A 26,841-nucleotide genomic window follows, 5' to 3' on the forward strand; every position below is an offset into this window, starting at 1 on the left:
CTCTTTTAAAGTGGTTGATAATGACCTGATCTTTTATCAGTAATGTAATTGGACTAAATGATTTATTAATTTAAATTTATTTCAACTTAAATTTTATTTAATGTTTTCTCAGTAACTCAGTTTCAAAATACCCGGGCTTATGAGCTGGCTTTAAACAAATTATTCAAGTTGAGTTCAGTTACTGTAAATCAAATTTTTAAGGCAACACGTTAAGTTTTAGGATGAACCAGGTGGAAGATTTTTTACAGTGTAGGGAGACAAAATAGTATATATTCTTTACAAAATACAGAGGAAGCCACCATGATGTTACCTACTGCTGTGTGGGTTCCCATTTTGAAGCCTTGAGTTTGGCATTTTGGCCGTCACCTTCTTGGATTTTTTTAATTAGCTTAAGTGAACCTTTGCAGACAGCCTGTCACCCAGAGTAGCCATCCCCGTAATTATACACAACTTTAAGCCTTAATTAAATTTTAAAAGGTGAATTATATAAAAATGGACCCCCTGTACAGTTGTTATGTGAATTAGATATAGAAACCAAAACTATTTTTTTGTGTGGCCGTTCAAGGAACTGCAGTTCTTTTCACTCAGTTTTTCAGCCATGCAGGTTGCTGCTGGACAAATACAAGTTTTCCGTAAGTGAGAGCGGAGCGTACTTTTGCAGATCGTGTGATGGCTCCGATCTCGGAGTAGAGGTCGGTGCTCTGAGGGAAGTTCTCCACCACCAGAGAGCAGGCGTGATGCAGCAGCGACTGCTTATGAACCGTGTCCTTCACCTCTGGAACCTTCTCCAAATACGTCAGCTCGAAGCCTTTAGCCTGGACAAACAGCCACAGAAATGCAAAGAATAAGTCTGGAGTATTTTTATAAGGTACATGTGTTCTCACCAACTTATAACAGCTATGTGATTAATTTTCAATAAAAAAAATTAGAGGCTATTTGTACAATTACGACAAACTACTGCAAACAAGAGAAGCTTGTTATTACGTCCCAGTGTGATGAACCTGTAATGGTCATGACTCACGCTGGTGCCATTGAGGAAGTTTCCCATAGAGAGCAGAGTGGAGAGGATGTAGCGGAGAGTTTTGTTCTTCTCCAGCTGTTCCATACCTTCCTTCAGATCCTGAAGCGGCTCGGCAACTTCCTGAGAGGAGGAAACACACACACACACGCACACAAACACACATCATTAGTTGAGTCAATTAGGATGACAAAAAACACGTGTTTCATTAGTCATAAAACAGAGTTATAAAAGTGGTGAACAGGTGCACCTCGTCTCTCAACACAAATCATCTGAGCTTGTTTGGGGTCAGGGCAGGTTGTTTAAAGGTTGCTGTCTCGGTCAGCCTTCGCTCTCAAACGTGCTTCCGATTACATGATGCGTTTGTTTTCGTGCAGCAGGTCTCTCTCGTGTGCATGTGTTTGTGTGCCTGCAGGGTATGTTGCCCACCATTAAGCCTCCCACTATCAAACCGTCCCACAGAGTTGAGTCGGGAACGGCGCTCAGCTGAACGTGCGGTCAGGAATTGTGCCTTTCATGGAGATTAAAGACAAAAGCATCCTGTGGAAAGCCATAAAATTTACAGGACAGAAATGGAGGGACGGCGTGTTTTTTATTCTCTGGGATTGGACTTTGAACTTCTCCTGGATGCATTCTTCGCCCGAGTAAAACATGGTGTGCCAGAGGAAGACAAGGTGCTGCTAATAAGCGTGCATATTTTGTTATGATCTTATGATGCAACTATGTTGATGTTTCGCGGATGTTGTTTGTACCACTAGGGATGCTGATAGTTACTGGGCATAAGACACACACAAATGCACACATGCCATGCACATTTGCTCAAACCATTACAGCGCAAAGTTCATTTGGCTTTGTATGTGTATGTCTGTTTCTGTTTAGTAGTTTCATTAGTCATCGCAGCAACTTTTGTGTTGATACCATTTGTTTCACAGATTTGGTGCTAAATTTAAGCAATTTTTTTACCACTCAAGAATGAATAAAAATGGTCAAAAATCCTGCCACAATGCCACATCAAGACACAAGGACTGTGTAGCAAAATCCATGCTGTGATTTGGTGTCAACAGCGTTTCATGTTTGGAGATTTATGTAAGAATTGCATTTTACAGAGACTGGATGGCGAGTACTTTTGTTCTGGAATCGCTCAAAAATCCTTTTATTATCAATATGAAAGCCAGACATGCTCTAAATGCTGCTTTGTGGTTGTAAAGTTTCATGAGGCTGTTGTGATCTTAGAGGTCACAATAGGTCATTTTACAGAGTGATGTACATTTAAAAAGAGTCTAAGATTTCCAAGTTGTGCAAATCCAAGACTGTAAGCAGAAATACTCAAAAACAAAAGGTGAAAATAACACGTTCTAATGCATGCAGAAAACTGCATACAGTGGGCATGTCTGTAAATGGGAGACTTGTGGGTGCCAATAGAGCCATTTTCATTCTTCATATCTATGAAAATGTACATGCCAGTTTTTCCTTCACCAAAATTTAGCCTAACCTTGCAGCATTATTTAACCCCTGCCAGTTAAAGCCTCTTAAAGACAGTTATTTTGGCCAAGAACGCTGGAGTCTCTGCAGAGTGGACGATACAATAACGCATTTACATGCTCAGAATAATTTTAAATGTGCATTTTATTTGGCCTTCCCTCCTCGACATATTTATGAAAACTTTTTAACTTTTTCTTTTTTTCAAATTGTTAGAGTTTTATCTAATCCCAGCAGCACTGTCTGGGTTCGTACAGACCTTCTGGGTTGCCTCGTAGTCCATCTTGAAGGCCCAGAGTTGGAGTCTGGCCGAGAGCTCGCTGATGGAGGACAGAGTGAGGAGGAACTGCTCTGCTGAGCCCAGAGGGACATCGGGGTTAGCCAGCTGGGCCTCCTGGATCTTCTGCTTCTCCTCCTCTGTTGGGATCATCGTCAGGATTTTCTGAAGGCAAGAACAGGGTGGAATAAGAGATGACGGCAGTATATATACATATGACAAGTGTCTTGTACAAGATACAGGATCTAGTTTTACATCCTTTTCATCATCATCTGTATCTCTCACCTCAATGCCCTCCTTGTTGAGCGCATACTCGTCAAAGTTAAGGATGGCCGTCTTGATGGTGCGAGGAGGGGGCAGCACCGTCAGACCGATGTTGATGGCGTTACTCCTCTTGGAATCCAAGACGATGATCTCCTGACGTTTGCCGTCTGCTGCTGTTTTCTGGTACACAAAAATACATCGCGGGTCAACGCCGGGTCTCTCTCCCTCTCTCCTTTCTCTTTTTTCTGTGTGGTCTGCTTTATGGGTTTGTACAGATTAGAAGGATCGTCACTCCTGTTACACTGACTGCAGCTGTGGGAACGATACGGTGAGGTAGCCGGAAATACCATTACAGTTAAGTCTTTACAGTGTGTGCGTGTGTGTGTGTGTTTATGTGGGTGTTTGCATAAGTCTGAAGTCATATTGTCACTGCATGTGAACATATGACCTCACCAGCACCCGAGGCCATTATAGGCTGTAAATGTAAGGAAGTCGTAATATGTCAGCACATAAAAGTGTAACAGAGTAGGTGCTAAGATCTGGTTACTGCCACTGGGAAGTTATATGCTCACCATATGGAGACTGGAAGACCTACACTTACAGTTTGAATTTGGCACCATTGGGTTGTTACATATTACTGTTCATGGTGTTGTGATATGTACTAACGTTTTCACATTTTTATATAAAAAAAATTATATCTAATGCTTATATTTAATGTTTATAGTTGAGCAATTTACAGGAATTTACAGGATTTTAAGCGACCACCCGACATACCAAAAGCTATTCAGTTTATTGTCATGTATGACAAAGAAAAGAATCAAATTCTCATTTAAGAACCATCAAAGCCAGCAAATGTTTGGACGTGCTTGAATCACTAAAATAATTATTTGATGATAAATATAGTTGCCAATTAATTTTCTGTTGATTGACTAATACATTAATTTAACTATTTTTTGCAGCTCTAGAATAATGTTTGTGTTTATGTTGGGTGGATGAATAAATGAGGGGAAAAACTAGCAGACTGATGGTTGTTTACATACACGTAACCAAATGATACAAACTACATTGGGGAAAACCTACATGAAATTGGCTTGACCCTTTTTAATCTCGAATCTTAAATATCTAAAACACATACTTTACATTTTGAACCGTACGACAGAAACCACAGAACCTAAAGAAAGGAACAGAGACGCTTGCACTGACCTCTGATGGCTTCAGTATTCTGGTGGTCCTCTAAATCCTGTTTTCTCAAATGAACTTACAGCTTTATTGGAGCTGTTTTGATACGAGCTGCAGACCACCATCATACTGTCACATTAGGAGGAGACCAGAAGCCGAGTCCACGTTAGTTACTAAGTGGTTTGGATCTAACAGAAGTTGTGACTTTGAAGCAGTGGCTCAAGAGCTCACCATGTCAGAGGCCTGGTTTTAGATCCCCACCTTAGCAGACCATACTTTTCTTATTTAGAAGCTTTGAGAGAATTATGAAGGATTCAAACTTCCCTCGTTTGATCAAGATCAGACCACACGTGACATCACTTAACCCTTAAAACATCCAATGACTTCCATGTGCTGGAGATCATGGACATCAAGCCCTTGTGGCTGGCAAAGACAAGATGTTTGTGTTTTAATCTGGTGTGGTACCACCAGCTTTGAGAACCAATGATAATGATATAAACATATCAAAAAATGTAAGATGTAATGGCCAATGGCGTTCACCCCTGTCAGTTTCTGTCAAACCCCAGTTACTGGTCAGTCCACCATGTGTGACTAACAACAGTTCCTGTAGTTGCAGGTTGGGTTAGTAAAAGCATAAGTTCAGAATCATACAGAGATGATAAAACCGGTGTCCAAATCCTCTCTAAACCCTGAAGAACTGGTTGTTTACCTTTGTAACTGGCATTTCCTTTGATTTTGACTCAAAAAGGTGTTCCAGTTTGGCTGTGTCCATTTTCACTGGTTCCAGTTTGGACCAGAACGAGTCCTCACTCCACTTGTAGTCCCTGTACTGAGAGTCTGCTGGACGCACCTGATCACAAACAGAGCAAAATTTGACCAAATTAGAAGACTCCTGTTTCCTGCAATAAAAGGTTAATGAGAGAACACAAAGAACCACAAATCACAGCATCATGTTTGTGATGACTCCTTATCCTCCTTACTCGTATCCGCCTAATGAAAACATGCTGTCTTATAAAGCCCAACCGATATACTGGTTAGCCGATTTTATCGGTCAATATTTGCCCATCACAGTTCTATGAGTATTGGCTTTTATGCTGGCCGATGGCCGAGGATATGAAAATTTTTTCTTGACAGAGCATAATGCAAATGCTTAGAATAATTTACAAAAAATTCAATTCCCAAGAAGTTTACTGTTTCAGTGCACTTTGTCAGTAAAAGGTGAATGTTAGTATGTAAAATATCCTACTTCCATTACATATCATTGTCACAAGTATTTGAAAACCATACCTTAGGAATAATTCCATTGCATATATATATATATATATATATATATATATATATATATATATATACACTATCAACCAATATATATCAATATCGGAATTTTTTGCTTTTTACTACTAATCCAAATATCAGTATTGGCACGGGCCCCAAAAATCCAGTATCGGTCGGGCTCTACTGTCGTCTACAAGCTCTTGATCTGCAGGAACTGCTGCCCCAACCAGCAATACAGGTCAAATATTTCTTACAAACCCAAAACAGTATTATGATTTAAATCCTCTTGCCACAGAGAGAAAGTGGTAGCCTGCCTGTTTGGCCTGTTATGTTTCAGTTTATATAGTAAAGCTGTTTATTGTCATTAACAAAAACTTCATTTACGTCAATTTGAGTTCTTTAAAGAAGTTGCGTGACAGTCGTCCTTCAGTTATCATCTTCTGTATAAATGCTGTGACAGCTGGATATGACTGATGGAAACGGTAATCATCATTTGGCTCACCTCGCTCCAGAAGAGCCTGATTGTCTTCTTCTTCTTGTTGAAGAGTGGCGGCTCCGGGGGAGGAGGCACTGGAATTGGGGCACTAATGAAGGAGGAGGAGGAGGCCTCATTATTCCAATTAAAGGAGGGGGTGGGGGGCAGCTGCCTAGCATGGGCGGGGGTGGAGGGAAGCGGGGTATACAGGGTGGAGGAGGTGGCGGGGGCGGGAGGTCGCCGCATCCTCCCATCAAAACGGCATCCAGAATGTCCTTGTCATCGTCCTCCGTCAGGTCGGTGAAGTTGATGTCCCCGATGCGCAGCTCTCGAGGGCTGGCCAGGAGCTGGTCCCAGATCGTGTCTGATTCCTTTTTGGGAGGGGGAGGAGGAGGCTCGTTGGCTGGGGCATCCAGGTGGGGGTGGGTCGACCCGAGGTCCTTGATCAAGTCTCCGAACCGCTCAGCGAACGGTCGGATGGTCCCGTGGTGCTCTGATTTGTCAGCCTTGTGGCCGCTCTCCTGGTTATTGCCCAGCTGTGCATCAGCATCCTCCTGGGTTTCTTTGTCCTCCCCCTCTCCTTTCTCCTTCTCCTTTTCTGCATCCTCTTCTTCCTCCTCCTCATCACTGGGCTTCTTGTTCTGGGAGTACAGCATGTCCAGCATGAAGAGCTTGCTGTTGAGAAGTTTGCTGCACTGCTCGTTCACCTCTGCCTCCTTAAAGCCTGAGAAGGAGATTGATGGGGTTAAAAGGACAAAGATATAATAAACAGTAGTCACTAAAATGGTTGATAGTAATTGTGTATTGTTGTTTCTGGTTCTGGAGGGAGTTTTATTCAAATCTGAAATTAGAATTACACCACACAGTTTTATGCTCCGGCGCACAAGTCAAATTGCACGTGCAGTTTACATCGATGTCTGTCAAAACATCAATGCTTCACACACATCTTCCCTCCGGCAGCACAATATACAATCAACACAGTTTCAAGTTGGGCAACCAAGCTTAGTATCACCAAGTGAGTATTTGACCAAATGTCTTTCCTTCTGTTAGACGGAGTTATGATGTTTTTTTGCAGAACATTATGATGTCACGCTGAAGTTGACCTCTGACCTTTTGTATATAAAATGTTATCACTTCATCATTTTATCCTTGTAGACATTTGTGTGAAATTTTGTCATAATTAGCATATCAGTTCTTGAGTTATGGCCCAAAACATGTTTTGTGATGTCACAGTGACCTTTGACCACCAAATGCTCATCAGTTCATCCTTGAATCCAAGTGGACATTTGTGCCAAATTTGAGGAAACTCCCTCACAGCCTTTTTGAGCTATTGTTTTCAAAAGAATGAGACAGATGCAATGACCTTGACCTTTGAACACCAAAATCCAATAAATTAATGGTTGATTCCAAGTGGGCGTTTCTGCCAAATCTGATTCCCTCTCTGTCCAGTTGGATTTTTTTTTCTATATTGTAGATAAGCAAATATGGATAGATCATTTTCAACTTTCATATCATGGTATACCTTGAAACCTGTGTATTGCTGCAACCCTTGCGTTGTTTTCCCATGTTGATTTTCACAAAATTTGATCTAATTTCCTTAATGGCCTGACATACAGTGACTCAAACTCTAAATCTAGAATTACGCTTCTCTGGGCTACATGCTCTGTAGGCAAATGTGCAAAAACTGATTGTTAGTTCACAATGCAGTAAAAAGTACTCACCATTCTCATTGCTCCCCCTCTCCTCTCTCTCCAGAGTGCTGCTGGCGGAGGAGATGCTGGAGGCCGAGCAGTTGTCCTTCTCATTCACCTCCTCATTCTGTCGTTCTTTGTCACTGAGGATGCCGCTGTCCTCCTCCGCCTCCTCCTCTTTCTCCTTCTCCGGTTCCTGCTCGGACTCTTTCTCCTTCCTCCTCCTTTTCTGCTGCTGCCTCCTCCTGTACTTCCTCCTGAACTTCCTCCTCTTTCTGTTCTTCCTCCCCTTCACCAGTGGCCTCTTTTTTCCTCTGTTTCTACACTGGCGCTGGAGTCATCAGCCTCTCCTGTCACATAAAAAAAAAAAATCTGTGACTTTTGTATCCAAAATAAAATGTTTATTATCTGCAATGAAGTATTATTTGAAACATGTGACATGTCTGTTTTTGATCCCTGCACGCCCCTGTATCAACACACATTCACACACGCTAATAAAAAACAACATCACACACCCATGCACTAATGTAAACAATATGGCAGGTACAGAAAGCCAGGTTGTTGCAGGACCAGGATATGAACAGGAAATGAAGAATTAAGTTCCTGTTTATGTCAAAACACACACAAACACGTAATTCAACAGTACAGTCCATGCAGCGATGCAGGCAGGGTTAGAATAACACCACACTGTGAGGCCTCATACATTCGCCTGAGTGAGCTACAGTACCTCAGCTCACAGCTACGCATGCACTCAGCTCCAAAACAAGGCTTTTTTTTCTTGCACAAGATGTTTTGGCATTACACTTTCAAAAAGGTCTTTCAAAACCCATTCGACCCTTTCACCCATATCCTCTCTATGTGTTTTTTTCTGCCTACCCCGATGGTGTCCCCTCCTCTCCCTCAGTTTTTTCCACAGACTGTCTCGCCTCCCCTTCTTTTGCTCGGGTCCGAGTGCTAATTCAAATGTCAGACTGCAAACTGAAACAATTTAAGGATAAGAATGATTGCTTTGTGGCGCACTGTTGGGACTTGAACTGGCGACCTTCTGCTTTTAATTATAAGTCCCCGAAGTATTAGGATTCAAAGTCATACAAGTGCTGTGACACACAACTTCAAAGTTAAAAATCCTCCAGATATTCATTAAGTCGACCCCCCTGTTTTTATGCTATTTATGTTTACATTTTTCAGAAGTTGCCATTCAACATATTTACATTCAGCAATGACATCTGTATGTAGTAATTTTCATTGTTAACCAATGGATTCAGACTGTCTTCACACATAAGGGGACAAACAGGAAACAGTGCGTGTATGTAAGCCAGCATTACTGCATCTGAATACTTCTATAAAACAATATATGGTCATTTCTGCATTTTTTTTGAAAGTGGATCAATTTGATGGGTAGTAATGGAACAAGAGTGAGAAAACTCTTCAGCAAGGTGGCCATTTCTGTTGAAAAAATAACCCTAATATCTCCTCCCTGTGCATTTTTCAGACTTTTCAAATATTGATTAAAAGACACTTTAATGCCAATTAAGGCTTTTATTTTTAGATGAATTAATTGAATGCCTTTTAAGGCTTTTTAAGGGTCAGCGGGAACCCTTTACTACATCTCGCCATCTAAGCAATTCTGACTTGTTAGTGACTCACATCCCCACAGAGACAGCATGTTATTAGTCAATACTGTGCACATTGTGTCATTACATGACAGCTACTCCATAAAACATTACTCTCAGTTTTCTTACCAGCCTCAGAGGGTGTGTAGGGGGTGGCGGCGGGGGGTCCCGGCTTCGAGGTCAGCCTCTGCGTCCTCCTGGGAGGCGAAGGATGACGGGGTGCTGCTGCGCGATGATGACGGCCAGGCCTCCGAGGGTTCAAAGGTCAGGTTGAGGTCAGGGCGAGTCCTTGACACCCGGACGTGCTCCCTCTCAAACTCCTCCGCCGCCAAGCGCTCCACGTTCTTATACCTGAGAGAGAAGGAGAGAGAGGGAGGATCAGAGGAGGCGAGAAGCAAAAATAGAGTCAGAAACAATGCACCTTCTGTCTTGCCCTTCTCAGCAGAGCTGTTCTCAGTGTTGGTCTTTGCCAAATTGCCCTAAACTAATCTAGTTCCCTTCTCTCTGCCCATTTACTTGACTTGATCGCAAACCTTTTTGTTTATCTTAAAAACCCTCAAAAGCTGCTGTGCCACTCTTCTACCTCTCCCCATTCATCACCCACAAAGCATTCAGTGCATTCCTCACTGCACGCAAGACTTCCACCATCCTCCTCTCTCTCCTCCTCTCCTCTCCTCTCCTCTCCTCTCCTCTCCTGCCAAATACTCAGGAGTGGGGGCGAGGAGAGCGACGGGAGAGAAGAATGGGAGAGATGGGGAGAAGTTAATGTTGGTTTGACTGCTAAAGACCAAACATCAGAAGTGAATCAGAGTAAACCTGTTCAAGATGTGCCTCCATCAGCTCTCCTCCCTCGTCCTTTTCCTTTCTTTTCTCCGCGTACCAAACTTTACCGCTCAACCTGCCAGCCAGAACAGATTATGGGCACTGAGTCGATTCTCTCTCCCTCTTTCTCAAACACCTCCTCTTTCCCTCCATACCATGAATGTGTGGAGCTTCTGTTCAGAGTTCATTAGCATCAGGCCACTTCAGAGGACTGAGGAAACCAGATACCAATATATGGGGGTTTGTGTGTGTGTGTGTGTGTGTGTGCGTGTGCAAGTGATTACCAGTGAAATGGAGCAAGGAAACTGTGTGTTGTGATGGACCAAAAACCTAAATATGTTCTATGTCTTTGCAGATTTATGTAAAAAGATAAGGAGAGTGATTTGTTGAGTGTTTGTCAACACTCTATATATACATATATATTATATATAAAATCAGTATTTGATATGTTTTTTAAACTCTGTGTCTGCTAAGCTTTACTCAAATAATATATCTGTGCATTAAGAGATATTTACCAGATACTGCCATTGTATTAAAAATCCTACCCTAACAGCCAGTCAGGAGTGATATGAGTATTACCATGTATGATGATGATACAGTGTGGATTGTGAGGATTTATTTAGTATTTAAAAGGACGAGTTTCTTTCCACAAGCCACCAAGGGTTATAAACTAAAGTTTGCACATTATCTTGTTATGAGAAGATAAACCATACTGTTTTTTTTTTTTTAACAAACATTTGCACAGATTTGCATACAGTTTTTTTCAATTTTGTAGATTTCATTGATAGAGATTTTCCTGTTTGGGGCGACTCAATTTCACTGTGCATTTGCTGTATGTTGACAATAAATCCTCCTGGAATCCTTGACTGCATATTAAGATGAAAATGCACCTCAATTCCTCCATTGTACAAAATTGAAGCCTGAAATATCACTGTAGTGTTTGCTGTATGTGACAATAAATCCTCCTAGCGGTACCACTGCATATTAATCGAATTGCCTGCCCATACAAACCGGTCTGTACAATCAGCAGCATAATCGAATGATCGTGAACACACCGTGACAGGTAGGAGGTGGAGCCTCATTATTCCAATCAAACCGTGAGAGGATGGGTGCATAAGCAGCTTTTGATCATGAGGTCAAACGCCCTTTTTATTGCTTCAAATAACTAAAGCTTGCATAGATTTAAGTTCCAGGGAGAAACAAACCAGAATTATTTGCTACATGCATCAGGACTTAAGGCCATCATGTTTCATGTAAGCCCTTTTTGTCCAGGTGTTACAGTGCTGCATCTCAGCAGACAGGGATGTGTCCCTCAGGGAGGTGAGTCTGGGTAACAAACTCATGTTTTCCTGATAACTATGAATTACAACATAAATACATCAACCTTTCCACTGGAAACATCTCCAACATGCTCACGCAGCAGCTCATCTCCGCCTCTGTCTGTCTCGTGCTTGTTTCGTCTGTCTTCTGTCAAATCAAACTGCTCTTAGTTTATTCTTTCTCTTGCTCTCAGCCTCTCCTTTTGCTCTGTCTCTGACACAGTGTCTTATTGAATCAATGATGTTTAAGCCTGAGCCTAAAGAAAAAGGGACAGCACTTGGCACAGTACATTATGCTATCGTGTAACTGTTTTCAGGTTTAAAACGTTGTGGGGTAGATACTGAACCGCTAAATAATAAAAAATATGACTGTATCAAGTATAATCTGCCCTGATTCTGATTGTGACCTCGCATACCCTCTTGAGAAAATCTCCTGCTTCCAGTGATTCCTATTTGCACACAAACATTTATTTATTAGCCTCATGAAAATTCTTTGTGTGTGTTTTTAAATGCGTAAAACGTGTGTCTGCGAATGTGCACGTGCATTCAGCGTGAAAAGCTTGACGAATCCTGGAATCTGATTCTCTCACAGCATGCAGCCAAAACAATCAAGCCCTTGGCAGAGTGCGGCAGTTAAAATACAGCTCCTTAAGAAAAGAGAAAACAGGCCGACAGAGCAAAGAAAATCAGTTCAGTATCCCCCCCGACCTTTTTAACCTGAAAACAATTACACTGTAACAGAGCTTCCCAAACCACAGGCTGAAACATATTCCCCGCGGCTTCAGCTGCTCCGTGTTGTTTTGATTTAGAACACAAACTTACCTCTCCTCCCGCGCAAGCCTGGCCTCTTCCATTTTATCCACATAGTCGCGGCTGTGAGAGACACACAAAAAGAAATCTTTAAAATATGATAATCATACAGCAGAACGTTCCTCTGCAGACCTGCCAGTGTGAATATGACACGTTTACACATCATACACACAAGCAGGTAAGGTACTGCTGTAATTTCATGTGTTTTCTCACATGTTTGGTAGAGTAAAATCAATGTTACTGCATACTTATTCTTTTTTGTTGTTTATAAATGAATCAAACCTGGATGTTTTAATTTATAGTTCTGCACTTTTGCTCATCATTGTGTAAATTATGTTTTTATACTTTCATTTGTGCAGTCATGCTTTCTTTCCCAGGTTTACAGTATATTAATTGTTATTTGAGTTCTACTTCAGTACTCTTTAAAAAAATAACAAAGCCAGCGACGCCTCACCTGTGCTTGTTCCTCTCCTCCCTCTCTATCCTCTGCAGTCTCTCCTCTCTCTCCACGCGGCGGCGCTCTCGTTCGGCCGCCAGAGATTCCTGGTGTTGTCGGTACGAGGAAGACAGAAGACCTCCCAAAGCAGGCCTGAAGGAAAGAAAGAAAAAACAGTCTGACTACACTATTGCAGTCAGGTGGTGAATTCAGAAAAGGACCGTGTGACTTTGGCAGCCGCTAAACCTGCACAAATAAGACAAAAAGAAACTGTGTCATTCTCAAAGCACCCCAAACTGCACTGCAAAGCAAATAGTGTCTTGGTGCCCCTGTGCTATTTGCATGTATTTAAATTAGGTTATATGTGTGCATCTGGTAAAAAAAAAATGGCTACTTTCTATGCAAATGTGCCTCATTTCAAAACAGTCAAATCCACAAAGATTTGCCAAAAACAGCCGCTCAAAGTTAGGTAACAGTAACTGAAGCACGTTGATTGATATGTTTCTGGTGTTGTATTGCCTTCCGCATTTTTGGCATAAAGGCAACTTTCATGCCATTCACACCACTCTCCCACATTAATAATTGCAATCAGATGCAACAAAAAAGGGAAAATTGCACTTAGCTGCAATACTTCTTTATACTTGGGCGTATTTGTGCAATAATATCATTAACGCAATATCTTTTGTGAACTGTACCTTGAGACAGAGAAGATTGATGTTGTAAAGTGATCCACATTTTACGGTGCTATCAGTAGCCACAATCCATTCTTTGTAAATTTGCCCGACGGTTAGCACAATGCTGTGATACTCAAGCATCATTTGGATTTGTTAAACAGTCTACTTCGGCATGAACAAATCTTCCAAAAGCATGTACAAAAGATTTAGTTTGATGAGATACACAGCTAAATCTGTTCATGAACATAACAGCTCATGCCTCTTGCATAAACAGAGCTTCTATGTGTGTTAATATGAATGTAACATGCTGTTTTAATGACTGTATTCTCCATGGAGGTAACAGGAGCAGCTCGGTAACTGGGGAACCAGAGAGCTGAGATCACTTTAAGTTCAGTATGTCATCACCATGAATTCCCTGCCGGCTGCACGCAGTCCGTACTTGTCATACGTGTGAGTGTACTTGTGTGCAAACATGTTTATAGTTTGTAGTGTACCACTGTGTATTTTAAAGACGCTGTCGTGTGTGTGCAGAAACATGTTTGGTTGAGTCCTCTCACCTGGAGCTGGTGGGCGTACTCGGGCTGCTGAGGGAGGAGTAGGACGTCAGACCTCCATTCCTGGGTGAAAGAGGGGGTGAGAAAACAGGTGACAGTAAGTGACCTCTGCGGTCAACCAGTTACACGACACCACATCGACTACTGCGAAGCTTGTGGTGAGAAACGAATGTGACACCTTGTTGCATAACAGGAATGCTGTTAGTGCAACACTTGAGTGACCCTAATTTGTAATGGCTGCGGTGTTTATTCCCTTATGTTTCTGGAAAATTCCAGGCAAGGTGTCTCTCCTCACTTACAGTCATATGTAAATCTAAGAGACCCACTGCTAAAATATATTTACCATGACAAGTCATATAGCAGGCGACAGCTTTTTTTAAGCTACTGGTACGCTTTAACTTCTGACAGGATCCTTTTATTAAAAAAAAAATCTAAGACACCGATTACCTTAAAAAAAGTAAGTAAATATGACTATTAATTTTATTTATGTATACTTCATATCTAAATGTTAAGTTTGCTTCAAATTGAGTGGTATTTACTTAATTTTGCGATGTTGTTGCTTTCTAAAAAATGACAAGCTTAATTAAATCAATCTTTCAAAGTTTCAGCAACTTCAGTAAATAAAGTTTACTGTGCTATATATCTGTATGCTGCTGGTTTTATTTTTGTATATTCTTAAACATGTTAACAAAACAGAACTCACAGATCTCCTCACTTCATTATTGGCAAAATCCTTTCAGCTGACAATTTCAAGTTGGAGCAACTTCATAGAATTACGTAAATAAAGTTTGATTGAACTTTTAGATATAAAGTAAACATAATTTAAGATTTATAGTTACATTAATTTTCCTTTTTTTAAGGCAGTGGGTTTGCTAGATTATTTTAAGTAAAATCAACTAAAATCAGAGTTTACAGTGTATGTTAGTTTAGTTGTTGGTACAACATAGTAACAATGGTGAAATATTGAATGCAACATCTCAGCATCTAAGTGTAGGGTTGTCACAACATAATATATACTGGTAAGGTATACCATGTAAATGTAAAGTAAAGATGAGAAAATTCCACAGAAACAATTGTACTAAGAAGCGATGAGAGACTATACAGATATACAGGTACTTTACTTGTTCTTGAAAAGAAGGGGAAAGCTGTGGCACTAGGAAACAAAGCAAGGACTGCAAACAAGTGCAGACTATCCAGGCATCCACAGAACTAAGAAAAAGAGATGTGAAGGAACAAAAGGTGATAAAAAGAGAGTTGACAGCCTGAAGGTGAGAAGCCATGCAGTCAAAGAGGTGAAAGGAACTGGTGAAAAGAAAAGGTGATGAATAACAAAAGTGGTGCAAAGAGATCCAAGCTGGTGAAAAGATAAAAGCCAGAAAGTGGAAAAAAAGGAAAAGTGGAACGTCGAAGAGCGACAAGGAAAGATTTCTGTGCTTCTTGAACTCGTGGGAAATTGAGTTCTGCTGTCCGTCTGACCTGGGAGACGTCGTTTTAGGTGACTCCTCACTGGGTTTGGGTGGAGCCGGGGGCGACGGCTCCTCATCAAGGTCGTAGGAAAAGAGGTGAAAGGGGGAGTGGGGCAGGTAAGGCAGGTGTTCGGGGGAGGGACGGGAGCTGCCGCGTGATGACGGGCTGACCTCCTTAGCGGCCGGGACAGTGACAATTGACCTCTTTCTGGCCAGCAGGGAGGCCAGGAGGGAGGGTTGGGCTGGGGGGCTGCTGCGAGCTTCCGAGCCAGGAGGAGAGGGGGTGGGGGTAGAGGGGGAGTGGAGGGTGGGTGCTGGAGGAGCTTCAGTCCGATTCCTCTGCTCCTCCTCTTTTATATTCTCCTTTCTGGAAGTGATGGTGATGGACTGGACGGTTGTTCGGTGAACTATGGATGGAAGATGTCTGGCCGGGCTAGGAACAGAGGAGTGGATTGAGAGGAATAAATGGATGCAACTGGGAAAGCGAAGTAGAACCACATGTACACCACCGGAGCCCTAAGCCTCTAAAACCTGAGCAACGTGGTTTGATTCATTTCAAAAACATGGGCAGACAACAGGACATGGCCAAAAATTATGAGGAAATTAGTAAATTAATAAATGTACTAAAAATAACAGAAACAAGAAAAGTAAAAAATGAACAAGAAGCTGACCCATAATAAATAAATAAATGAATAAATAAATAAACAAACAAACAGGAAAAAGTTAACTTTTTTCTGTAACATAAATTTCAATATGGTTATAATAATTATACATACAGTTTTACAGATAAATTTCCCAAGAATTTTACATTTTCCTCTTTTTAAAAAGAAAAAAAAAATCATTCATTTTCTCGTCACCTTTTACTAATTTCTTGCAATTTGCTGGACATTTCTTGCCAAGTTACTCATTGCCTTTTCTCTCATGTTTTCGAAAGAAATCAAACCAATTTCCTCATGTTTCAAGAGTTAAATTGCTTGTGAATGGGCATCTAAGCACAGCATAAGAAAACTGATGTTGTTCCAGGTTTCATTGGGTTAAACAAGTACACACAGAGATCAAACCGACAAGAATCACAACTGAAAGCAGTGACCATAGCTTTGTTGCCTCATATACATTGACCCCTAGATACATTTGGAGACCACTTCAGTTCCATTTTACCACGATGTCCTAAAATACCTGAGGGTGGTCAGTTTAGACACTGTATCAGCCCCCTCCTGCTCATCCGAGTCAGACTCAGTCACTGGAGTCTCCTCTTCTTCTTCCTCCTCCTCCTCCTCCTCCTCCTCCTCTACCCCTTCCTCACATTCCTCCTTTCTGTGCAGGCACAGGGGGGTGGATGGATAGATGGGTGGAACATTTAAGGGAGGGATGGAGGAAGAGACCATTCGATACATGAGATAAGCATGCAAACAGAAATTCACCACACTTAAAGAAACTAAGAGATGAAAACAAAGAGATGATGACTGACGTGTAGACAAAGTGTTTACTGCTGCATCATTGAACGACACAAACATTTATGACGCTTACAGACACAAACAAGGACATGACATCTATCAGACGAGGTAAGGTGATAAAAAAAACAAAGGGATTAAGACAAGAGAAAACACAAAAATGAAAAGGGGGGGGGTGAATGTTTCCCATTCACTGCATGCCTCCAGTTAAGTAGTTTTACATGCAGGAGTAGAAAAATGTGACGTCAAGGAAGATAAAAAGAAATGTGAGGAGAATAAGCCGTGAGATCAGTGTCACCAAACACTTTTGTCTAGTGAAACCAGATGAACCTTGTTGCAGCCGACTCGATGTGTGCTGCCAGGTGTCGTTCCACAAGATCAGAGCCATGTGTGTGTCAAATGGGAACGGCGGACAATAATGTTTGTTTTTCTGCGCGTGCGCTCATAATATGAAACAGTCTCTGACAAACAACTTTAACCTGTAACTTCATTCAAAAAACATAAGGGATTCACGCACAATTATGTACATTTTCACTCCTGTTTCAAGATACAAATGTATGCCAGAGAGCACACTCCTTTACACAACCAGCATTTTAATACTAGCGGCAGCATGGGGCATAATCTGCTTCAGTCACGTTACACACTGACAGGATAAAGAGATGAAGGGAGGAGGATATAAAGAGGAAAGATTTACCTTTGGTAAACAGCTACAGCCAGCTCAAAATTCCCCTTTGTGTGCATACACAGCACTGAAATAAGCCTGTGCTGGTTTAATAACGCGTAAGCTTGTATTAGAATTACAAACCTGAAGGCTTGCGCAGCTGCTGAGATATTTTTAATTTCTTTTAGTGGAGCAAAAGTCCATACCGGTGATTCACTACAGAGTCAAAAAACCCCACTCAGAGTGCTTTATGTGAGATGAGACACACTAGTAGCTGTTACAGCATGAAAGTGAGGAGCAGAGGTAGGAAAATGTAGGCAGCGGGCCACTGAAGTCAGCAGCAGACCTTTTTTTTATAAAAGAGACCTTTGAACTTACATGGATGGAAGGAAACCTGACAATGCTCTGGAGCAGAAAGTATTGGTACAACACAGTCAGAATTTCTCTCTTGGACTCAGTTAACACATGTAAGGCCCTATGATTTCCACCATGCAAACCACAGAATATCATGGATTTCGCCCAAATGTGGATGCAAATTATAAAAAAACAGGGGTTTTCCTTACCATAATAATTTGACCTAAGCTGAATGAACAGAAAAAAACTGCTATGTTTGGTGTCATGTAAGGGCACGCTGCTCCTGTCCTCTGTTTTAAAACAAGGGCAGGGCTTAGCTCCTCCAATTACTCTGTCCGCTTCTCAAAATAAGGTGTTAATATAGAGTAAATACTTGTGGAAATAAGATTAATTTGATGAGTAAATTGAGAAATCTCACTAAATTGACAACCGAGAGAAATGACTATATTCTCTGATGGGATAAAATGAACAATTAATGCTATTGTTGGACCATGAAGCCATGTGGAAGAGTAATCAAAAAAACAAGAGCAAAGCAATATCAAGCTCCTTATTTTACAAAAGGAAGAAACAGTTTGATTTTTAAAAAATATGAAGGAATTTCATAGGGACCCTAACATGTGTGTCTCAAATATGATCACTAAATATTTGGCCTCACAATCATTCTTTATACCTGCTTAAAATCAACCCCTTTTTGACACTTTTTTTTGGTCACCCTGTAACTTGTTCATTTTGACAATCCCTGATCTGCCCCTCCTCTCACCTCTCGCTCACGTCCTCAGCTCTGAAAGGCTGGAAGCCGGCTCTCTGTGGGGACGCGGGGCTGCAGGGGGAGGCGTGACCAGATCGCCCAAGAGAGGCCCTGCGGCTCCGCCTTCTCTCCAGGCCATGTTTTTTGTCTCCGCCTCCAAGACTGACTCGTCGGCGGTCCCGGCGTCCCGATGGTGGAGGCTGGCTGTCATCATCGCCGTCTTCATGCCGTAGGGTCATCTGGGGGAAAAGTTGATTAGGTGTGAAGTGGAGTTGTGACAGGTGCTTCACACAGACACTATAAATAGTGTACAGAGTCATATTTACTGGATGTGAACAACACTTAATAAACTTTGATCTTTAATACATCAGCATGCATTATTTTACTCGTGATCCTACTCTTAAGTGTCTCAAACCTCGTAGATGTTGAGCTGCTCAACCAAGTCCAGATCTGTGCCTTTCCGTCCCAGATGTCTTTGGGACACTGTCTCCATGCCCTGCTCCTCCAGACCATCCACCATATCATAAAATGAGTCCTGATCAGGCAGCGCTGCGAGCGTCTGCAAAAAGAAAAGGAGACCTTTAAGACATGATGGTATAACTAAGGTTTAAAATTCCTTGATTTTAAACATTTGGCTGCTCAAAAATGTTCATCCTTGGATATCTTGAGCATAACTGTAAAATTCAATAAAAAAACCACTTGATAAATAAAAAAAACAGTATGAGAAAGAAAGGCATTATATGTAAGAAATGTATTTTCTTTTTCTACATAATAATACAAAACTAATAATAAAAGTACATAAACATTCAGTATTTAGAGACATTGCCACCTTATTGATGAGGGTCATGGCGTAGACCAGTAGCTCTGTGTCCACTCCATCTTTCTCATGCAAGATCTCCATCGTATTGGACCATGGCTTGCATCCTGGAAGTCAGTCCATTACAAACAGAAACATGACTAACTTTGTTACTCTGTACACAGCCACCCCTCCCTATAGGTAACAAACCAGACAGTTTCAGCAAAACGCACAGGCTAACAGAATGATAAATGAGAAAAAGTAGCTGCAGCTGGTGGCATGTTGACTTATTTATACCTCTCTTGGTGTCCACAGAGGTGATGGCCTCTATCAGCAGCGGGGCGTTTGACTCGGAGTACTCCACAAACACCAGCAACAACTTCAGAGTTGTTTTTACCACCAGACGGAACTTGAGAGGGGAAAAAACAAAGTTAGAAACTCACGCAGAGACAAGAAACAAGACAAACTACGGAATTTATAATGTTCCTGTAACGACTATTTGGGAATCTGTGATGTAATTTTCCCCAATGTCCTCATATCACGATACATCTTTAAATCATCCACTTCTTTAAGTTGTTCTGGACAAATAGTTGGAATTCACCTGATACACATATAGCAATACTGGCAACCAGAAAATACCTAAAAAAGACCTAAAATTATTCGTTTTCGTATCTGTGTATATCTATGAATGTGTTGTCATTGTTTCTTAACCGCAAGTTCCCATTCTGAGGCCCTTGAAATTTCAGTGAGCTTTTTGATATCTATGAAGATGTAACTCTCTGATGTAGGACAGATAGAGACAGGGAGTGCATTTGTTGTATAAGTGCAAGATATATCCACACTGAAAATAAATCAAATTAAAGACATTTTGAAAATTAACTTAAGACACAGAAACGATTCAATGCTGAGCTTCAGACACTGGAATCAAAACTGATACTTTTAGTGCAAAACAGACTTGAACCTTCACAAATACCACAAAACCAACTAAAGACACCACCCTCAGGCCAGGACACAGAATACAATCAGTAGCAGATGTGTTTGTGTGTGTTTCTGGGTATAAAAGCTAAAAATAATGCTCACCAAACAATGAATGGCTGTGATGACAGCCTGCTTGCAGTTAGTGTGTGTGTGTGTGTGTGTGTGTGTGTGTGTGTGAGTGTGTGTGTGTGAAGGTTGTTTTTTGTATGTATGCTCGGCTATACCTTTGAGCCAACAAGACTGTACAGCCACTGGATTGTCTCAGGGTGCCCAATGACACCGTTCATCCCGTCTACATACAGCATGATCTGCCCCAGAGCTGAGAAAGAGGGATAATAGAGAAACAAAAAGTTAGAGAGAGACGGGCCAAATACAGAAAGATGATTCAACACTTGCTGTAAACAAACTCAGCACACCCAACAACTATGTGCAGCCGTAGCTATAAATAACAGGGGAAACCTTCAAGGACTAAGTTTCGTTTTTTACGCTTGGAGTCTTTAAGGCAAAATCACAAAAAGCAAAAAAAGGAATTATTTGGAAAAGTAATTGCCTTCAAGCCTTTGTGGCATTCATTCTTAAGGTCTTCCCCATCACAGAAAGAAGCATGTCATAAGTTTTATATGCTCAGCAGTTGTTTTTCTTCCATGCTAAATATTTAAAGCACACACCGTAACTGTGCTGAATAACCTTTTCACTCAGTGTTTTATATTTTCTTAATTTCTATATTTTCTTCTTATGGTGTTTACAGACAATCGCTGCCTGCTGGTACGGAGAGTTATTTCCTCTTACGCAGGTGTAGAACATACGTGCTGGTTGGCTGCCGGCTGTAGTCTTTGGTCGTGGTTGTGTTTTCATGTGCAACTTTTTGGATGAGACAGAGAAGATTTGATGAAACGTGAATGTGTTGGTTTAGTATGTTTGGGACTTTACTTAGTGCCCAAGTAGGTAAAAAGCTTTGCAACACACATCTAAAAGATTTCATGGAAAAAAGACCGATAGGAGAGGCGTTTGAAACATGTTCTGTGCGATAGGTGCGATGTTTCATTTGAATTGAGCAGAAATTTGTTGTCTGCCATCCTGTGCGCAAATAAAATTCAGTGGCTTCAATGGTTTATTTAAATAACAGTGTATTAAACGTAAAAGCATTAACTGTGATAGCGAAGAAGTATCACTATATGCAGTGCATGATACTGATGATACTTCATGCCCTTTTAAAGGAAAAGCAACTGCGTTTGTCCTCCAGTCAGTCCCTGCTGTTGCTGTATCTCAAAAGACAGGACGGATTGAGTTCCATCCAAACTTTCACAATGAAAGTGAAAGAGATTAATCTAATTTTACCACGTTGAATATAAGTTCTTGTGACAAGTGAACAGAGCTACACACACTGAGAGAAGACGATAGAAACCCGTATCCTTCTCAACCATGTATTTGGACTCAAATTTGAAAGCTGAAGTTTTATCTTCACTTCTTGGACAGATCATTACACCCTATGACAAGAAAGGACAAACACCCGCAGAAAATATTTTGTCAATTGACGACTTCCATCTCTACAACATCACTGGGAAACGACAGGCTTATGTGAACGAACTTTTCATCAACGAGGAAGAATTTTTCGATGAAATGTATGACTTTGACTTCACAAATCTCTCTGACTCGTCTGCGTGCCTGAGAGGTGAGGAGCTATATGAGCGTCCAAAAGGCTGGTACCGCATGGCCTTAAAGGTCAAAGGTAAATATCCAGACGGAGACACCTGGTTGGGCACAGACGGATGGAGGAGTTACTCCGTTCCTGGAGAATGGCCTGTTTCCTACCATGGAACAAGCTTAGGTGGAGCCAAAGGCATCATCAGGAGTCACTACAAAGCAGGATTTGGAGATTTGTATGGAAGAGGAATCTACTCAACACCAGACATAGGTGTAGCTGAGAGAGAGGCATATGCCACGACCTTTCTATCAGAGACGACAGGGAAACGTTACAAAGTGATTCTGCAAAATCGAATTATCCTTTCTTTAGAGAGATCTGCCAGCGATCTGACTATTGGCTTATTTGTGTTCACAAAGAAGTGACTGCGGAGGAGGAGAAATACCTAGTGGAGAACTCTATTCGACCATATGGCATTCTGATTAAAGAAATAAGCGACGATGATGGTAACTGTGATAAAACACATCCTAGCAACAGCCTGTTTACCCTGCATCCATCCAACAGGCAAAACCAGTGTCCCCAGAGTACAGAGGCAGTTATTGGTGCCTGCTAAGAGACACCTCAAGTCCGTTGTATCCTCATCCACTCAAAAATAAAATATTGTTTTTTTTTGGGGGGGTAGCTCGAAAAGGAATACAACTGCATTTCAGTACAACTGCGTTTCATTCGGCCACCCTGTGTGGTAGAATAACAATAAATTAAACCCCTTGAACATTAAAGACAAAAATGATGACACTACTGGTGACGATATAATTACTCATATACTCGTTTGAACTTCGTGCTTGTAGCGCTGTTTAATTAGAGTAAGGTATCGTTTTCTCAGTTGCTTTATTCTCTGCGTATGATTACTTGCTTTTTCTTGCGTCCATCTTAAAGTTTGGCACTAAATGTTTACGTATAAACCAATTAACAAAGCTTTTTCCATAGTTTTACAAAAATGCTGTATTAAACACTGAAGTATTTATGGCTGACTGATTTGAAAGCGTATTGATGTGAACTGTAGGTTTTATCATGTTTTTCGATTGTGTATTTATTTTGGCCTTGCTGAATTGTGAAGAATTTCTGGCAAAATATTTGTGCTTTTATTACTGAGAATATTGATGATAGTTTTATCTTGCTTTTAAGGAATGTGTTCTTTGCTCTCCTGGAAAAAAATACATAGAAAAACAGCTGGGTACATGATTAATCTTAGAATTATAATGACAAATTTTCAGATTCACGAAAGCAAGTTCACAAGGCAAGAAACCATGCTTTATGAGTTCAAGCAATTCATTCATTCATTTCAACAGTGTCTGAAACAAAAAGCAATTCAAACTGTAACCGCTCGTACTATGTCAAGCATTTTCTGTGCTGTGAGTTTCATTCAAATGAGGCAGCGCAAATCATGTTACCGTTAATCAACTTGGTAAAGTTTGTGTAACCAGTGTCAGAATGTAGTGAGACAATGTAGTGAGTGAAGTTTGAAATAAAACTGGCTGTTGGCTGACACAGACCACGCAGGTGTCTTCTGTTATTGTGCTTTTACCATAGTCCTTAAACAAATGGTTTGATAAAATTCAAGGTAAAGAAAACAGAGACCTCTTTGTGAAAAGATTTGATTTAAAAAGGATTTCTTGAGTCCTTATGACAGAAAAAAGATCTGAATAAGAAAGTAAATACTGCTTTATAGAAATGATTGTCTTTTCAAGCCTCAGTGGTGTTGTTTTAACTGTATTTTCTATCACATAAATGAGCAGGTTGTTAGTTTTCTTTGTACATTAGAGATACAGTAGTTTCCTCTCACTGAATGACCTTTGAGCTCAACATTTACAAAAACAACATTTGCAGTGCCACTCCTTCTGTAATGTCTAACCAGATTTTCTGGTATTGATGGAAAGTCACCCTCTAACATCCATTATCTCTTGAATTTTCCACACTCCAAACAGGACAAAACATGAAACTCCGGTTTCTGCTGAGCATGTTATCCAACGTAGATTCAAACCATGAGTCAAACTGAAAGTGAAAATAACTCTCTTATAAAAGTTTCTATGAAAAGAGGTCAGCTCAAACACACCGTGAACAAGAGAAGGTAACAACAACTTTGCTGTCATCCTCCACAACCATGTATTTGGACTCAAATTTGAAAGTTGAAGTTTTGTCGTCAATTCTTGGACAAATTGTTAAACCCTATGACAAGAAAGGACAAACAGCCACAGGAAGTATTTTGTCAGTTGACGACTTCCATCTCTACAACATCACTGGGAAACGAAAGGCTTATGTGAAGGAACTTTTCATCGATGAGGAAGAATTTTTTCGATGAAATGTATGACTTTGACTTCACAAATCTCTCTGACTCATCTGTGTGCCTGAGAGGTAAGGAGCTATATGAGCGTCCAAAAGGCTGGTACCGCATGGCCTTAAAGGTCAAAGGTAAATATCCAGACGGAGACACCTGGTTGGGCACAGACGGATGGAGGAGTTACTCCGTTCCTGGAGAATGGCCTGTTTCCTACCATGGAACAAGCTTAGGTAGAGCCAAAGGCATCATCAGGAGTCACTACAAAGCAGGATTTGGAGATTTGTATGGGAAGAGGAATCTACTCAACACCAGACATAGATGTAGCTGAGAGAGAGGCATATGCCACGACCTTTCTATCAGAGACGACAGGGAAACGTTACAAAGTGATTCTGCAAAATCGAATTAATCCTAAAAAGAGAAAGATCTGCCGACGATCTAACTACTGGCTCATTCCTGTTGATAAAGGAACGTCTGCTGAGGAGGAGAAGAAGATCGTGGAGAGCTCCATTCAACCTTACGGCATTCTGATACAGGAATTAAACAACAACAAAAGCAACCGCCATGATGCTGTTGACGGTATTGGTTCATTCTACTCTGCAGTTTAAATAATAGAGCAAGAGCAGGTGTCTTATTGTCTGCTGATGTAACACCTTTCACGATCATAATTCAGATTGACTGATTTCATTGGATAATTTAATTTTAGAATAGAAACACCAGCTCAGCCAAGGCTGCAATTGATAAAAAAAAAAGTAAAAGTCAGGTATGACAATAAAGCCCAAAGGCTTATTTCCACTGTGATCCCTTCGAGGTTCACGTTTCTTGTGTCTGTTATCGTAATGTCTTCACAATTCAAAGTTGTCACTGACATTCAATCCAATGGAGGAACTAGTTAACAAAGCTGTGTCAAAAATCATTGTGATGAAAGAGCAACACTTACACATTAAAGGACTGTTTCAAACATACAATAACAGATTTTAATAATGTATTATTTAAAGGGTCTGAAAACTCAGCTTCTTACTGGGATTATAAGGGTCTTACATGAACACACAATTTACTACAAAACTACAATAATTCTGTGATTTTACACAAGATTAGTTTGTCTGAAATAACTAAGACTGATGGGGAAAAAATAAGACAATTAACTGAGTTTGTGATTGTTAATCTCTTTGTAAATAAGAACTAAAGATGTTTTGTCTCCTCATTGTTACTTGGGCGCAGGCTTACGGAAGAGTCTCTCTGTACCTGGAGATTTGTCTGTTTCCAACCATGGACGCAACTTTGATGATGACAGTGATGATGACAGTGATGATGACAGTGATGATGACAGCATCCATAACACTGGTTCACCTGAAGGTTTTTTCATTCACTATTTTCAGCAGTTTGGACATTTAAGTAGAGCCAGAGCAAGTGAATCAATGTGTCCACATTCTTTAAATAAATACTAAAGATGATTTGTTTTCTAACGTCTACTAAGGCACAGATGGATGGAGGGGTCGCTCTGTACGTGAACAAAGGCCAGTTTCCTACCATGGAACAAGCTTGGATGAAGCCTCAGGCATCATCAGAAGTCACAACAAAGCAGAAGGACAAAAGTCAGTGGAGAGTTTGATAATGACGGTTTTAACAATGCTGGTTCTCCTGGTGGTTTTCTTCATTTGTTCTATTCTTCATGTCTAACACTGTTGAAATAGAGCCAGAGCAAGTGTCAAATTGTTGCTCAGGGGGCTTTCAAGAGCTCCTGTTTCCTGTGTCTATAACTCGACTCTCTTCATGATGTAAAATTTACATTGATTTTCAATCCATTGTATAACCTGATTAACAAAGCTGTGTCCCAAACTGCTGCATTGGATAATCATCAACAGTAAAACTTTTACTTAACTTACAGAACACACTAGCTTTAGTAAATAAGCAGACTTTATGTTAAAGGTCTGAAGTTTCATTTAATCAATCAATTTCTAACTATGAATGATGGGGGTCCTATATGAACACACTGTTTTCTGTTATTACTGTGTGTCAACATTAATCTGTACAGAGATAATAAGTAAATGTTTTCTACTCTCTTTTCTGTTATAGAGAATCACTGTTTTGCAACCAAGTATTTAGGTGCATTAATAACTACCAGCTATAATGAGAAATATTTGTAGAGTCTTGTGGTTTACAAACATTAAGAAAATCAATCACTGATGATATACTGCACAGTAAATTCTTTTTAAATTAACGTAATTTAATTTCCTTGTTAAACCTGCAAAATGTGTATCAATGATTCATTTGGGATTTTACTATGAATAAAGGTTTGTGAATTCTCTTCCCGTCAGTGTTTTATTGGTGCTGGGGTGTTTCGAACAGTTTAACTGCTGGCTGAAAAAAAAATGTGCCTTATGTGAAACTGTGCTGAGCATATAAGTTATAATACAAATGGCTGATACGGTTTAAAGTAAAGAAAACACAGACCTTCTTTGTACAATGAGGTATAAGTACAAGCACAGATCAAGGAGGCAAATCTTAAAACCTAATAACAGAC

The 26,841-nt window shown here is 40.6% G+C and overlaps 1 protein-coding gene and 1 long non-coding RNA gene across 2 annotated transcripts in view; one reads left to right on the forward strand and one right to left on the reverse strand.

The window, feature by feature from the left end:
* LOC121957789 (FH1/FH2 domain-containing protein 3-like) overlaps positions 1–26,841 on the reverse strand; it is a 70,610-nt gene that overhangs the window by 4,815 nt on the left and 38,954 nt on the right. Inside the window, 21 exon segments of the mRNA XM_042506567.1 lie at positions 654–815; positions 1,022–1,141; positions 2,757–2,939; positions 3,060–3,218; positions 4,927–5,067; positions 5,995–6,075; positions 6,078–6,691; positions 7,689–7,866; positions 7,868–7,966; positions 7,968–8,008; positions 9,401–9,428; positions 9,430–9,622; positions 12,235–12,285; positions 12,677–12,811; positions 13,890–13,949; positions 15,363–15,785; positions 18,579–18,805; positions 18,982–19,125; positions 19,396–19,490; positions 19,660–19,771; positions 20,565–20,659. Coding sequence (XP_042362501.1) covers positions 654–815; positions 1,022–1,141; positions 2,757–2,939; positions 3,060–3,218; positions 4,927–5,067; positions 5,995–6,075; positions 6,078–6,691; positions 7,689–7,866; positions 7,868–7,966; positions 7,968–8,008; positions 9,401–9,428; positions 9,430–9,622; positions 12,235–12,285; positions 12,677–12,811; positions 13,890–13,949; positions 15,363–15,785; positions 18,579–18,805; positions 18,982–19,125; positions 19,396–19,490; positions 19,660–19,771; positions 20,565–20,659 — 3,341 coding nt within the window.
* On the forward strand, positions 24,351–26,356 carry LOC121957790. The gene is made up of 4 exons (XR_006106794.1): positions 24,351–24,394; positions 24,786–24,896; positions 25,539–25,673; positions 25,795–26,356. It is a non-coding gene; the product is annotated as an uncharacterized LOC121957790 (long non-coding RNA).

Source organism: Plectropomus leopardus, chromosome 18 (genome assembly GCF_008729295.1).
Source record: "Plectropomus leopardus isolate mb chromosome 18, YSFRI_Pleo_2.0, whole genome shotgun sequence".
In the NCBI taxonomy this organism is placed as follows: Eukaryota; Metazoa; Chordata; class Actinopteri; order Perciformes; family Serranidae; genus Plectropomus; species Plectropomus leopardus.